The sequence below is a fragment of the Agelaius phoeniceus genome, chromosome 12, assembly GCF_051311805.1.
Source record: "Agelaius phoeniceus isolate bAgePho1 chromosome 12, bAgePho1.hap1, whole genome shotgun sequence".
Taxonomy (NCBI): Eukaryota; Metazoa; Chordata; class Aves; order Passeriformes; family Icteridae; genus Agelaius; species Agelaius phoeniceus.
In genome coordinates, this window is record NC_135276.1 from 8,753,391 (window position 1) to 8,770,084 (window position 16,694).

Below are 16,694 nucleotides of genomic sequence, written 5' to 3' on the forward strand. Positions count from 1 at the left end.
AACAGGACAAGGATGATGGAAAGACTGAATTGCAGAGTAAGTGATAAAAACTGACTTTTGAACCAAAGAAAATACAGATCACTAGGGAAGGGCTTTAGCAGACAAGAGACATCTCAGCTACAGAAAAAAACTGCACTCTTCAAAAACTGGGACTGAGCTTTTGCATTTCTAATCCTTCCAGGATTCTTGTGGAAATCCATCAGTAGTAATATTCAGATACAATTTCCATAAATTTTGCTGTGCTGTGAGGAAGAGATTGGATTATTTCAGCAACATTATCTAAATGATAATTAAGTGATTATGAATACTACTGTGCATTTTTGCATATTAACATGTGGTTTTATAGACATATGTAATATATAACAACACACCTGCGTAAAAATTAAAAATAGGGTCCTGATTTGCCTTCTAATTAGGAAATAAACTGATTTTTTATTAGGTCTGGCTTAGAACTTGTTTTATTTATCCTTTATTAAAATCTAGGCCTAAAGAAAACAATAGCCCATTATACCATCAGAAAGATAAAATGTGCTGAGTCTTTGTTTATCACAGAACTGGATCACAGCTGGCACAAACCTATTTGAAGGTGCTGAGTTTTTGCAGCCATGTCAGAGGAGCCAAGGCCCCTTTCCCCATCACTGCCACCAGCTCAGCACAGGGCTCTGCACACAAAGGCACAGGGCCAAAGGCTTGGGAAGGGAGCAGAGTTCTCCATGTCCAACAGGAGCAGAGTTCTCCATGTCCAACAGGAGCAGAGTTCTCCATGTCCAACAGGACTCACATCATCTTTAGTTTGCAGACTCCAATGCAACCCTGGACACAGTCAGTGCTGTTTGTACTGCATGTCTGACTATCTATCTTTACCTTGACACATAATTTATAGTGATTCTGATGAGAAAAATTAATATTAATGCATTTCCACGCAGTGAAATAGAAGATGTCCTTAGTTAGCCCTAAAAGTATATCTTGTGTAAGGCAGATATTTAAAAAGCATTTTATAGTGCATGAATGAAGGGAATTATTTTTTCTACAAAGACCAGTTTACCAGCTTTTAATGGATCAGTTAGAGTATTTGTATTTTCATACACATGTCCAAGCATTTTACATGTATGACCTATTTTCCTGGGTTGATTGATTCCAAAGAATGGAATTCTTTCTTTCTAAAGATAAGCAAATCTATCAATACAAAATGTATAATGCAGGATTATATTTAGAATATGAGTCCAAAATCTGTAAGAAAATTCAAGGAAATCCCACTAACAGGACAAACACTTTGTGTACTTACAAACACTCAACAGGCAATGATTTTTAAAGTCTACCTAAAGCTGGAAATCCAGGATTCATGACTCAGTGCTTTCAGTACTCTTGCTTGGGAGAAGATGGCCAGGTTATCTCACACAAGCCTCTGTTCTGCAGTGACTCACTGTGATCTGCTGGATTCATTTTCAGGCAAAAACTCATCCCTTAACTAACCAGAAACACACTGAGCACTTTCTGTCATCATTAAAAAGTGAACTTATAGCTCTCTAGTCCTTTTGGATAACAAGGTACAAAGGATGCCCCTGGCCAGGTTAGACAATACAAAAGCAGAATCTCAATAAATTATTAATCCCTTGATCTATTACTCCTCACCCCTGAATTGCAGTTATGATATTTAGTTAACAGGACTTGGGATTTCCTCAAATGTAACTTGCACAGTCAGAAGTGACATTTTGAACCTCTGTCCCAGAAAATCTCACCCAAGACCTAGAGTCATGTATCTAACAAATATCACTTAAAATTAACAAAAAAAATCTTTTAGACAGCAGGAATAAAACCAAACTGATCAATTTTCTATCTATAAATCACCATAAATGTCAGAAGATAACTCTTTGGTGTTTATAACTTTTTCTTTCTTACCTTATTTACCCATGTCTCAAACTGAATGGTTTTGGAATTTGGTGATGTGGTAAGGAACAAATCTGTGAGGAAAATATAAAAGAAAGGAGATATTTAACAGTAGACCACACTCTCAAATATTTGATCACTTAGTAAATATGTATAATTTTAAAAATATGACCTATATTTTCAAAGTTATAAATACATTATAATCTAGTGATATATTAAGTAAGAAAGACTAAAACCACAAACCTCAAAACTATTTTCATGTCTTGTACTTCTCTCTATAAATAGGAGTCACTAAATATCAACTAGCCTTTTATTTGGGATATGGTGAATTAGGCAGCAGATACACTGTTGACAGGAGAAGAAAAGTAGATGGAGAAATATTTCTGGCTTCCTATACACTAAAATTCTTTAAAATATCAAACCAGTGCAAAATAGAACTTCAAAGGATTTATCTGGCAAGGCCTAAAGAGAAGCTTATTTGCTGCCTTTTAGAGAAGTCCCCAAATGAGGAAAATGGGAAGAAAAAGCTTTTATTAAAAAAAAAAGTGGATGTTGAAGAATAAAAAAATTGTTACAAATTAAGTTCAGTGTTAAGAAATCCAGATTTAAGAAAACTACTCCTTAAGATTTAAACACCTGTTTTCTTTTTCTTTGTCTCCTCCCTCCCTGTAATTTCAGCTGCCATTCTTTGAGCTAGAACACAATGGTTACTTTGCAGCTTTGCAGGAAAAAGAAAAAAAAAGAAAAAAAAGAAAAGAGAATATTAATGCTTTACACTGAGGTGTTTTTCTGAATAAGCAGGTAGATGGCTGTACAGGGAATTTCAAATGGCACAATAAGGGATATTGTCTTCCTGGGGAAAAAAACCCAGTAACAAACAAGAACCACAAAACTAGAAACCTCCCCACACCTAACAAGCAAAATCCAAACAAAAATCCCACATATACACAAAAAACAACAGAGATTCTCCTTATTGATTTCCCTCCCCCCACAGCTTAAAAGCTTTACCATTTAATTTTATTCCTCTTTATATCTGAAAAGGCCATTTCCTTTACAGCATACACATGAAAAGCATGATAGTGTGTGCTTCATTGGAATGAATTAAGAGTGATACTTAAGGACTTCCTGAAGGTGAGACAGAAGTAATGAAAATAATCTGAAGACAGTAGAAATGTAAGTTAGAAAACTTATATATACTTTCAAATATTAACTTTGCATCTAGAAGGAAGCTTGTGCAATAATGTTGATTACTATTGATATAAGCCAGAAAAATATTAAAAAATCCTGTATGTTCACAGGGGCAGAAAGACAAACAGAAATAACAGAAACCTTAACTAATTTTCCTTCAGGTCAAAATGCCACTATATCTTAAAAAAATGTTTTTGAGGTTTAAATAATCATTTCAAGTAGGGTCCTTGCTGTACTTGGTAGTGAAATTTACTGAGCTCTGGGCTCTGCTGCTCCCAGGTTATGCTACAACAGGCTCTGAACTGTTCTCCTGAAATCCCCAGCCAAGGATGAGCATCTGCTGCCCAGCTGGGGCAGGCTGGGTGACCCTCAGCCATTCTCCTGCTCTGTAACTCTCCCCAGCACCTCTGGCTCCATCTCTCACTGCAGAGCTGATCTCCCACCCTCAGTGCTGGGTCAGTCCTCGGTGCAAGGGCAGATCCTGGCCAGGGGTAACTCAACATTCCCTCTGTTAATGCTCCACATTTTGGGACTCTGCCCCGGACTGAGACAAGGTGGCACAGCTGCCAACACGAGACAGAACTCACCCAATGGCCCCATGCCAGAACTTGCCCCAGCTCCCTCAGCCTTCCCTCACAGAGATGCTCCTGTCCCTTCACCATCTGTGTCACCCCCAGCTGCTGCAGGAGCTCCCTGTCTCTGTGGTACTGGGGAGCCAGAGCTGGGCACAGCACTGAGTGCTCCTCACCAGGGCTGAGCAGAGGGGCAGGGTCACCTCCCTGACCTGCCCAGTGCTCCTCTCAAAGCCCCCCAGGATCCCACTGGCCTCACAAGGACACAGTGCTGGTTCCTGCTGTCCACCAGGACCCCCAGGCCCCTCTCAGAGCTGCTCCAGGTCACCTCCAGCCGTGCTGGTGCTGGGGTTCTTTCTGCCCAGGACCCTGCACTGCCTTTCTCCTCAGCAGCTTAAAGACAATTCCATTCAGCAACATTCCTGTTTTGCACTGAACTCCCTCCCCCAAACCAGCTTCTCTTTAGTCAGTAAATGACTTTTGCTCTCTGCCCCTCTCTCTCCCTGTACTCCTCCATCTCCTTTTTCCTAACTCCAGGCACATAGCACTGTACAGAGCAAATGGAACCAACACAGCAGAGCAGCTCCAAGGCTGCTGTAATGTCACACTGCACTGGCAAAATGCAAAGGCAGGCTAAGAGAGCAGATAGTCTTCTAAAAATAGAGTAGAGGAGCTGGTGCCAAGCTGCTCCTGCATTAAAGGAACAAGCTGTGATTTCCCACAGGACAGCTTAATACAGGTACAACACCACCACCTCTAGCTCTAGAGCCCTCTGAACCAGTCCCACTGGTATCTTATTGCCAATTGTCCTCTTGCTTATCCTTAAGCCTTCTTAGAAGCTACAAGTTTGAAATGCTCATGCATGATTCTGGGATTAAACTCTCTCGCACTGAATCCAAGTCAAATTGTTAATATTAACAATTAATTACCCATTTGGATCAAGAATGTCAGATTTCAAACCAAGCAAAACAAAAGCATTTCTTTGCAAGAGCAGTATAAAAAGGTGATGCAATTTAGACACCTGAAATAAACTCACAAATTTGTATAGTTCAGAATTAAAGTGTTTTCTCCCAAGTTTGTGAAAGAAACGTGTAAGAAAACACAAGTCCTGTCTGGAACAGTGTTCTAGATCAGTTAATTCCCAGTGTTACTTTCAACCTACCTCACTTTATGATTCTTTCTGGTTTGATTATGTAAGTTTTTGATCCCAAGAGCATCTCAGAGAGGCAACAAGGAAGGATCTGTGCACTTTAAAATACCTAACAGCCATAGCAAAGAATCCTTGCAAATGTTTCCTTTCCAAAGGAATGGTGTCCACAACCTGCCTCCCACCTCGCTGTCACTGCTTTCCATGTCTATTATTACTAAATTCCTAAATATGTAAGAGCTGCAGGAGAACAGATGGAGCCAACAAATGCATTAATATCAGTATGATCAGTACTGGGGTTACACAACAATGAAGACATATGCAGTTCTTTTCTACACTTTTTGTATTACAATACACTAATCACATTGAAAACTGCAACATTTCTGTTTTGCTTCTGGCTGTATCAAGAAAACTCAGGCCCTTGTTCCTACAAGGAATGCCTATCATATTAAATATGCTCAGAAAAAGTCACTTGTCTGTAGATATGCTGCACACTGCCTTTGGAAGGCAGTTCAGGTTGCAATTTCAGCTGTAAGAAACAGAATCTATTCCATAAAGATCTCTTAAGTTTAAAAAGCACAGACAAAGTATTGAGGGCTGTTCAAATTCCTATGACCCTAATGGCAGCATAGTGAGAGATATTTCCAGCCTGAGGTTATTAAACCAACTAATCTGGAGCTCAACAAGCAATTCTTTACAGAATCCAAAGGTGATGGTTTTACCAGACAACAGGCACATGAGGAGATGGTAAAAATAAAAGGCACAGGGTACCTTTAACAGCCTTAGGGTAGTTGTAGATTCTGTAGATATAAAAATGGAAATATGAAACAGGAAGAGGAAAAAAATCCACTTTGCTGCTGCTGCCGCCAGGGAAAGGTTATTGAGCTGGCTGGATGGACCACTAGACTAAGCCTGCAGGGCATTTCTTGCATCCTTAATTTGTGACATGATGCAGCAAAGATAAGGAAAATACTCTATAGTTGGGATGGGGGAAGATCTTGTCAGATTCAGGCAGATTTCCTGAGATGCAGCACCTCTGGCCTAAGTGAATGGATAGAAGTAAAAAAACCAATACTGCCTGAGAGGAAACCTTTCTCTTAAACAAATGCAAAGTGTGTTCACATTTAAATACACTTTCCTATTTGGGATTTAACAGCCAGTGATTAACATAAATACAAGATAAGTAATTGGAATATTCATCAACAAAATTCAACAGCCTGAGAATACAATAAGGAAGCATGGAGGTTACCCAGCATTTTACATCTACAATACTGAAAATCAACTAAAATATACACCAGACAGTTAATACAGAAGGTATCTCATAATGCTGCAACACAAAACCACTGTGTATTAGCATTTTACTCACAACCAACCCTAGAAAGTGAGTTGGTGAGCGAATTTGGCTATAATTTAATTTAACTTAGTAATTGGCTTAGTAATAAGATGCTGCTACCCCAGCTCTGCTACATCTGATCACCAGTTAATATATATATAGAAAAATACTGAATTCAGCACTCATTTTTACAAAAAAAGGAAAGAGATTATTAGAATGTGTGTTTCTGCCTGTAAAAGGGAAGCTATTTGAGTACAGTGCTCCTAGCTCCAAGAACCTAAAGCTTTTTACAGAGGAAGCACAGCACTTCCATCCATCTCTACTTGACAGGATCAGGGAATTTTGACACTGTATCACATATGGCCCACTGAAGACTGAAAAATCTCCCTCAAAAGCAACATAAAACTTGACTAGCTAGACTGCACTGAGTTTATTTAGTACACTTAGAACTACCCTGTATCAATGTCCAAGTCACCCCATACACAGCCACAAACACTAAAATTGTAATTTGAACACAGCACAGCCCATCTTGAGCCAGCTACATTTTTGACAATGTTTGTGCAATGCACCTAAAGGAGCTTTACCCAACCACTACTGTCTGTGGTACCCTCTGGGGCAGCAAGAGCACAGCCTTTGTGCCATGGGGCTTGGCAACCAGAGAACTGCACTGGAGAGAAGCAGCTGCTGAGAACCCAGGGCCTGGACCAAACTGATCCAAGGGCAGCAGCAGCTCTCCTGTACAGATGGGCTGGGAGCTGGGGCTGTTCATCTGCAGGAGAAACCCTAGAGCCCCTTCCAGGACATAAAGAGAGCTGGGGAGGGGCTTTGGACAAGGACGTGCAGAGACAGGGCAAGGGGGAATGGCCTCAGGCTGGATGAGAGCAGGTTTAGGTTAGAAATAAGGAAGAAATTCTTCCCTGGCAGGGTGGTGAGGAGGGTGGTGAGGCCCTGCACAGGCTGCCCAGAGCAGCTGTGGCTGCCCCTGGATCCCTGGCAGTGTCCAAGGCCAGGCTGAATGAGGCTTGGAGCAACCTGGGATAGTGGAAGGTGTCCCTGCCCACAGCAGGCTGGAATTGGATGATCTTTAAAGTCCTTTCCAACCCAAACCATTCTGTGATAATTGCAACAGCTTATGGATCATGACAAAGGAAATCCATAAAAAAAGACAGATTAAAATGCAGGACAGAATTTGAACACCTTAAACATGAAAGCATTTCTATTTTTCCTGCAAAACTTTTTGCTGCAGAAATAAACATACAGATACTTGCCAACCATTCACCTCCATACCCTCAGCAGTCCAGCCCTGATCCATAGCCCACGGTTTTTCTCACACAGCCACTCCAGGCTCCTCCCAACCCAGCTTTATGCAGCTGTGCTTCCCTTACCCCACACTCCACACACAGTCCTCCTTCAAGCCCATCTGAAACAAACATCCTCTTTTTATAGAAATTCATCTCCAACTCAATTCTCTGCCTTCAGCCTGGATTTCTTCTCCACCTCCCTTTCCCTCCTCCCTCCTGTGCAGCCATCCCTGCCTGTGGCCCCTGCCCTCAGTTGAGCACCCAAGCCCTGGCCACAGTGCAGAGGCACAGTGAAGGGAAGGGTTCCACAATGCCTCTGCTGCTGGCTGCCTGAGAAAGGCAGTGAGAGCCAGTAAGGAAAACAGCAACAGCAGCACCCCAGCTGAGAACTCTGAACCCTGTTTCAAACTGGTTAGCTTCAATGAATCTTTTAATCAACAGTAAATAAAACAGTATTGCAGTCTCACCCTACTGCCCCTGATTTTACTTACTAGAACTAGAAATTGCAATAAAACCTAACTGTACAGAACCTGCTCCAAGTTCACTTCTGATTACCCTTGTTATTTTCTGTCACTTTTGAGTGTTATAAAAATAGTGCTATTTTTAGATGGAGCATTCATTTCACTAATGACTGTTTTGACCTTTCTGTTTAATGTCAGAGGGCTTTATTTTAGAAAAACCCCCAGCACCTGACTGTCTTGAGAAGCCACCAGGGTACAAGCAACATTAAGTTACTGCTTGATTTCACATTGACTTCAGAAGTTTAAGTTGATAAAGGATGGAGGGAAGGTGCCCTTATTATAAACACTATTGCCATGGACAAGGCAGAACCCAATTAGAACATTTATGTGTACACTTCAAACATGCCTAAAAATGATTTCATCAGTGTGGAAGAACAGGAGTGTCTGTGCATATTCTCTAATCAGAAGTTACTTTTGGAGATGAAAGTGCCTGCTTTATCCATATGTAAATAATGTGCTGAATTAAAAATCTCTGCTTTGCAGTGTGTTGACAGAATGGTAATGTAACAACTGTATTAAAATCATTAAATACCCTAAACCCAAGGCAAAATAAAAGATAACTTTATTTAAATTACAGATTGAACACTGGCAGGAAAAAAAGTATTTAAAACCAAACATTACTTACAATTTTTTTTTGTTGTAACTACACAATACTAATTGTACAATACTTCTATTATGCACAAATTTTATACAAAAAAAAGTTAGATATAATCAGTTTTATTTCTTTACTACATCAAAATAGAAAACAAAATCTTACAAATTTCATTCTTCTGTTCCTAAGTTTTTTATTCAGGTAGAGAAACCCTCTACATGTGGTACTTGTTGTTAAACATGAGCTTTCAGACAGAAAGTGCTCTTTATTTTCAGAATATGGGCAACAACATTGTTTCAAGGAACAGAAAATAATGTCCCTCAAGAGTGCTTTCAGAACCCATTTTCACATTCATGTTTTCTCAACAAAATGCTATTTGGGGCAGAACCAATTTACTTCTCACCTGTATTAAGTTATTGATTCCCATAAAAATATAATATAACTCCTCAGTGTATATAACTATATCAGTATATAATTAAAAATTGCAAAAGGAATAGCTTTTGAGACACTTTATAATGGCAATTTTAAAATTAAAACTGCTAAGCAGATAGCAGAGATTATGGGCTCTTTTAGAAAGATTAGGAAAAAAGAATTTAAACCTAAAGCTCTTTCTTTTCTCTAATGATATCTACTCATCCTTTGGTTCTCTCTGCAAGGAAAGCTGTGAGTAAGAGAAGCCATTGGCAAAAGCAGCTCAGTCCCATCAGCAGGAGGAGATGAAGCTAAACCCGGCTCTGGTTTGATTTTATGAGCTGGAACTTCCTGTGGGATTGAACACTGGGAAGGAGCAAGTGGAGGAATGGGGGTGACAGGGGATCATATAAGCCAAAGCAGCTTTAATTAGACATAACAAACATGTAAGGAGTAGAAGTAATGAAAAACACAAAACTTTACAGACTGAAGCCCTCTGAAATATATCCTGTCTATCTTACATGATACATTTTTTGCCTCCATTATTTGCAGTAAGCTCAGAGGTAAGCTCTGCTATCAGAGCTAAAACTCTGATAAGAAATTTTAAAAATTTTACCTGTTCAAAGAATGACACAGTGACATGGCTTTACTGAATATTTGCTCAGGAAGAAATGTAAGGGAGGGGGCAGAACCAGAGAGAACAAATTGACTTCAAATACATGCACACACCCCCCATGCCCCACCCAAGCTTTAAAATGCCATCAAATACTTTGTTTGCCAGTGGTTTGAATAGTGAATAAATGCAGATCTACTGCAGAAAATCAGCTCTGCTACTAATAAGAGCTGCAGAGAGACTACCAGCTTCCATGAAGAGCAAACTCACTGAAAATATGACCAGAGAATCTGACATTAAGCATTAGACTATTTTCAGAATCTAGATTTAAATGGCTACAACAGAAATATCACCCATGATTTGAGTGATTGGTTTGCAAGAAAAAAACTATCTACATTTATACATTTAAACTAAGTGGGAATCAAAAAGCAAACACATTGTGAACGTTCTGGTACATTAGGTTTCTAAATTCCCAAAGCAAAACAACATAAGAAAATTAACACCAGAAATCAGTAAAGAGACTAGCAATTAGCTTACAGCAAGCTGTTTCTGACTAATGATTTTTCCACTTTAGTTTTCCCAAACCCAAATTTATGATTTTCCTTCATTTTATATAAACAGCTCCAGAAATATCTCCAGCTATACACACCACGTGCTAGTGTTCAACATGAGATCAGGACTTCCCAACTGTGGAGTCACATATCCAAGTGACATACAGAGTATTTAATACAGCAGCTACTTTTCCCAGCATTCAAGGATACAGTGACACATGTACACTATGAAGTTACAGTGGGACTCACAGTCCAAGGCAGCTTGTCTCATGTATTTGAGCACTCTAGAAGTGTTTGTAGGGTCTGACTTGTATTTCTGAATGCAAACAAATCTATGGTTTAATAATCCTGCTTTTTCCCCCCTCTCAAGTTTAGAAAGACAGCACTAGCACTAAGTGAATATCTCACATTGTAGGATGTTTACAATAAAAGTAATGAAATTGTCCAAGTAGAAAAAAAATGATACAGCAAAATAATCACTATCCTAAAAATTTAAACTGTGATATTTTTAAGACAGGCCTCTTACTTGATGATCCTTCTTTGGAAATGCTCACCTGGACTGTTTGCTTTGTAAAATACACCCAATGTTCATCTGTAATGCTCATCAAGCCTATTATTATTAGCTGGAGATTGTTGTCCTAAGCCAGCTGTGAAAAAGAACTAATGACAAGAGTGAGTATGAATTACCAGACACCCAGCAGCCCTGTTCTAACAGGGGCCAGCACATTTGCTCCTCACCTTGCAGCCTCAGGGCCATGTCCCAGCAGTGGCAGTGAGGGGAGGCTGCCTGACCAGCCCATTTCCAGCTCGGCCTCTCTTGAAGCAGATACTCCTCCCTGGAGCAACACATGCTTAATATGCATGCAAAATACACTTGAAAGTTTGCTATTTAGTTTATCCATACAGACCCTCGGGTAAAGGTTTTATACTGCAAATTTTTGCATGGTTTAAATGAAATTCCTGGTCTAACTCAGAATTCCTTATTGAATCAATAATTATAGGGAGCTGAGACCTCTGCATGAGGATGCTTTCTTTAAAAACAGCAGCAGCAGCATTACTCTCTGAAACAGCCCAGTTTATCTCTGACCAAGAAAGATTAGTATTATCTTTGTTGCTGTTAGAGGATATTTGGATTATAAAATCCTTACACTGTTAGCCTTTCATGAAGCATTGTCAGGGATTAAACACATCTTTATGAGCAAGTTCTCATATAATGAAATCATAACAATTCAACTTCATTTCACCCAGAGCATGAGAAGTGTGGCAATTAAAAGCTCTGCTCTAAGTGTTTAATATCAGCAGGTTGAAAACGGGTTAGGCAATAAACTAGCAAAAAGCTTCTCAGCCCAGAGAGGATTTTTTGTTTTATGTCAAGCACACTTTAAATCTCCTAAGCTGTTTATAATGATAGAGTTGCCAAAAATAGCCCAGCTAAAAATCATCAAATTGGCTGCATCTGTTACAGAATACAAAGAGTGCCAAAATATTGCAGAATATTAGAAAAACCTTTAAAAATACCTGCAGAAAAACCCATGGAGAACAAGTAACATGGCATGTCCTGGTGATCTATTTGTAAACAAAAATCACTCCATCCATTTTAGGTGCAATTATATCCTTATAATCATGAACAGTAGCATTGCCTGTGAGTAAACAGCCTGAATATTTCAGTCCAAAAATCCCACAGCAGCATCAAATCCCATGATTATTAAGTGTTTTGGGCCACATGATTTCAGCAGGCAGACTATTCCCCTGCATCTTGTTAATGCCTCCTTTTTAATTAATACAATTCTAACGTGCAGCAGGCGCTGCTCCTGATGAGGCTTTGTTCGCACTGCAGAGTGGCTGTGTGGGTGAGCACTGAGTCACAGGAACGCTCCCCTCCTCAGCAGCCCCGTGGTACCCAGCACTGCCTGTGCCCTGCCTGCCCCAGGGCCTTTCCCACCAGTCCTGCACACACTTCCAGCTTCTGTTGTTTTGCCCTTTTTCCCCCGAATTTCTATCACCTGACTCCTTTGATGACTGCCTATGAGTCACTTCCCAGCTCTGTACAGACACACGAATTAGAGCAGACGTGGTGAGAACACTGCACAGGTATTTTTTGGAAGAGGCACGGTGAGATTCAAGGTACAATTTCATGCTTGGTTAAAGGCAGCCTACAACTGCTGCTACTAAAAGAGGAGTCAACCTTTCCCCTGTGCTTACATCTGCTCTGACAATCCTGCATGGTGAGCTGGATCAACTTAATAACTCCAGTGACAATGAACTGTGCTCCTCAGCAGCCCCAGTTCCAAGCAGTTACTAGAGCTGATGTCAGGGAACTGCCACAAATCCACAGGCAGGACTACACAACTGGCAACTTTTCATTTTGGCATTTTGGAAAAACACATCAGTCATGAAATATCAGATATACTGATACTATTTTTCAGCAACACATATTTTATTCTTGGTTAGTCCCATCTTCATAGGGACAGTAAAAAAAAACTATCATTCCCACCTTAGAAGTAAAACATTACTTAAAAAAATAAAAATACTGTAATAGTTTCTCCAGTTTTCTTGTCAGGATGAATTATTTTCCTTACAATTTTCCCCAGGTTCCTGTAACAAACACTTCCCACAGCACTAAACATTAACATCCTAACGTGAGGTGTCAAAGCCTTGCTGCTACAAGAAAGTAAAAGTCAGGATCTTTATGGGAAGAGCTTCACAGGAGCCTCTACTCCCATCTTGAGATATAAAAATAGATGTGACTCTATAAAAGCTCCCAGCACTACCCACACAAAGATCCTGACTCTCATTTCTATTTAATAGAGAAGCTTCCACAGCAGCAGCACTAACCAGAACTCTTGGAACATTCTTTAGTCTGGCAGCTGTCAAAAACCCTGAAAAATTGATCAGGGTTTGATCCTTACCAATCAATGTAAGGATCTTAGACTTCTCACCTTTACTCACCTCTGAGTTTAGATTTCTATGTACTCAACTTAAAATGCTACCTGGAATGCTCATCTATGCTGCTTATGCCACTAAAAAAAAATTCCAGAAGGCTTCTAGAGCTAAGTGTGTTAGAACTGGTTATTACATGACGCTGATTATGGTAAGCAACCATATATTTAATTTTCTAGTTGGAATTTCCACTTGACAGCTTCACATAGCAATGTGCCAGAACTGGATATTAAGGTTTGACTGCATACTAAAGCAATTAACTTAATCCCCAACATTTATAAGCATCTTAATTAAATTTATGGAATCATTCCTCTCTCATTCCCATGCAACTAAACAGGAAAAAGATAAGCTCTCTTTCCAAAATTACCATATATGAATTGATGTACATTGCACATCTAGGGGAAGATAAAGCACTTCAGAATTAATTTAGTGTGTGAAGAAATTAAGTTTATCACAATATTTAAATATGTGCTTGGAAATATGAGCCAGGTATGGAAGTGATAAACAGATTCACCATGGTAACTGAATCACATTGACAAAATACCCCAACAAAATAAAGGGAGAACACAGTTCTATCAGTAACAGAATTAACTACAACATAGTAGACTGAAGCCATAATGAAATCCTGAAAACAAATTTTAAGTCCAGTCTTAAAAACATTCTGCTGAATCAAACTACCTCTTTCCATACTCAAATGAAACACTGCAGCACTGATGCAGTTGCCATGAATACTCGAGTACAGCATTGTGAAGAGCAGCAAACAACACTTTAAGGGTGGACACAACATCATTCAGAACAAAGAGTAGTTATGATTATCATCAAGAAAAACCCAGAATTTTCAAATCATAGATATTAAAATTAAGTAACTGAAAAACCCGAATCAGAAGTAGCAAAATCATATAATTACTGAAGGAAGTAGCAACACATGACATTGACACTTAGTGATAATTATTTTTAGGATGGTATCTAACAGTTCTATGACTTACCAGCAGTGAAGTCATTATTTAAATCTATAAAGGCATGGGAGTGTGGTATATACATTTTACTTTGAGTTTCCAGCGCAGGATGCCATGACAAGTTCCTACAGACAAGAATAAAATTACATTTCATCAATGTGTAGGGACTGTTAATCATGATAATATAGCTTAAAAACCAGTGAAACTTTAAACAAAAATGGGACAGAAAGCACGTTCTCCCAATGCTGAGATAAAATTCCTGTTTAGCTTACAATATACTCAGTAACTCCAGTAATTGCTAGAAAGGTTCTGTGAGAATGATTCATAGCACAGGGGCTTCAGTTCCATTTTATTAATTTTCTAAAGCAACTTTTTTTTTGTTTTGCACAGAACAGTGTCACTACCCACAAAGTTAGTGCCAAGGCTCCAACTGTACTGCAAATCCTGAGACACTGATCCCTGTCCTTCTCAGTTTGCTCAAGCAGCTTCACTTCTGCAAGTACTTCTAGAATTTACTTTCTGATTAATAAACATGAGCAGAAGTAAGCACATGCTGTTTGAGCAGCTCATGCCTGCTGCATGAAAATTCACTTTATTTCAGCTCACCTAAAAATCAACGTATGAATTAAACTTTCACATTATGATGGACTACTAGCTAATTATGTAATTTCCCAAGCAGGTGATGCTTTTATTTATTTATTTATAAATACACATACCCTGCTGGTTTCTGTTCTAAAAATGGCTGAATTCCAGCACACCTCCCTGTTAGCAGTGATTTGAAGTGCAACAAATCCTTCAAAAGTCACAATATGACTTTCAGAACCCTTAGTTAAAACACTCAGGAAAATCTCAATGTGCACTATACAACAGCAGGCAGAAATATCACTACTACTAGTTGGGAACTGCTCTATTTATTCCAGTGACATTACATACATTTTATTGAAGTCCTTATCTTCCTTCACTAACTTATGGTAAGAAAATAAATAATCTTCTGATTACTTCCCAAAGATCATAATGAAGTCTTAGAAATGTTAAAATGCATCACTTAATCCTAAAGAAATAATTATTTTCTCTAGGTTTTTCTATGCATTCAGTCTTGAAGACTGCCAATGAAGTTAGTCATACAGTTCTAGAATAAATCTTAAAACATTTTGGATTAAAATATAAAAGTGCTTTTCTAAGCAGATGAGAAGGCTGTTTTCCATGAACAAGACATGGCTTATGCTATTACCTACAGCACTCAGTCTCATTTTGAGCTATGATGAGTGAGTTTATTTGTATCTTAAAGCTCCTGAAAGAATTTCTTCAAAAAAATGCAACAAATCTTTCCCACTTTTCCATTTCTTCAAAAGCTCACACAATTCATTTTATATATAATCACTGCAAAGCATTCAGAAACATCCTTGTGAATCTGAAATCTGTTTCATAAGCCACCAGTACAAGGATGGTGATACAATTCAAGTTGGGATTAATGAACAAAAGCACACTGCCAAGAAGGGCACAGCTTCCACTGACACATTCAACTGTTATTTATCCTAGGAAAGGAAGAGACAGGAACTACAGGTATAAGGTTTTTTATTTTCAAATGATAGACTAAGTTCTTTGGCATCCTGCCCAATACTAGACATTTCTACTCTTTATTATTTGGTTACAGACTGGTTCTTCTGAGCCAGTAGAGACACAATCTTTTGTTATGCTTTGATTTCAGCATTCATATCCAAAACAGCTAAAAATAGCCCTTTGCACAGTCCTTGTTAAGCATTTAAGTATGTCCTTATTTTTACTTCAGTATTTGATAACTGGTCCCATTCTAGAAATTCCAGGGCTAGCAGAAATTTTAACCATGAAACATAGTTCCCTTTGCTGCATTTTCATCTCATAAGGCTTCAGTCAGCTTCTATCTGCTCATGAAAGGCCTGAGGCACTCCTTAACACAAGGGATGTGACACAGACATCACTTGTATGCACACTTGGGCTGCTACTTAGTCACCTCTGCTTTATGCCACTTCAGAAAACTCTTCCCTCATATTTTTCTTAATATATATAGTTCAGTACTCTTACATCCTGCACTTCCTGTGCTTTTGATTTCCTCTGATGCCCAACTTTCCCATTACAAATCATTTCCCAGACAGATGAGAGCATTTTTTTAAGGTTACCCCAAACACTTGGAGATTTTTCTTTTGCCATCCCTTTAATTATAAGATCTGTTTCAGTAGTTCTTGCATCATCAAGGTGAAAGCAGCTTTTATACAGTACAAGTTCCATAACACAGATTATAATACTAAACATCAAAAGTGTACTAAACAAATGGGACTATTACTTGGAACTAATTGTTCCAAGAACCAATTTTCCTATTTCTGATGTCTATGATCAGTGGCTCTGTTTTCTCAGCTCTCATGGAATTTCTACTATAAAGAGCAGATGAAGAGTGTCACTGAATGTTTGCCATGGACACAAAGAAGATTCACACACAAATCCTACATTTCAGTGGGAAGTGGATACACAGTGCCCCAGTTCCAAAGCCATGCTGAGCCCTCAGCTTACCCTCCCAGCAGGATCTGTGGCTTACTCGAGTCACTGGTGACACCAAACACATCAGGAATCAAGTCTCCATTGAAGCTGAAAATGGAACACAATGTCAGTGCCACCTCAGTCCCTACAGGAGTCCAAACCACCTGCTCT

General features: G+C 39.1%; 1 protein-coding gene across 1 annotated transcript in view; it reads right to left on the reverse strand.

Moving 5' to 3' along the window:
• The window catches only part of ITFG1 (integrin alpha FG-GAP repeat containing 1), a 70,587-nt gene that overhangs the window by 46,455 nt on the left and 7,438 nt on the right, over positions 1-16,694 (reverse strand). The window contains exons 5-7 of the mRNA XM_054640667.2: positions 16,557-16,631; positions 14,043-14,137; positions 1,900-1,961 (exon numbers count right to left, since the gene is read on the reverse strand). Coding sequence (XP_054496642.1) covers positions 1,900-1,961; positions 14,043-14,137; positions 16,557-16,631 — 232 coding nt within the window. The remainder of the gene's footprint in view (positions 1-1,899; positions 1,962-14,042; positions 14,138-16,556; positions 16,632-16,694) is intronic.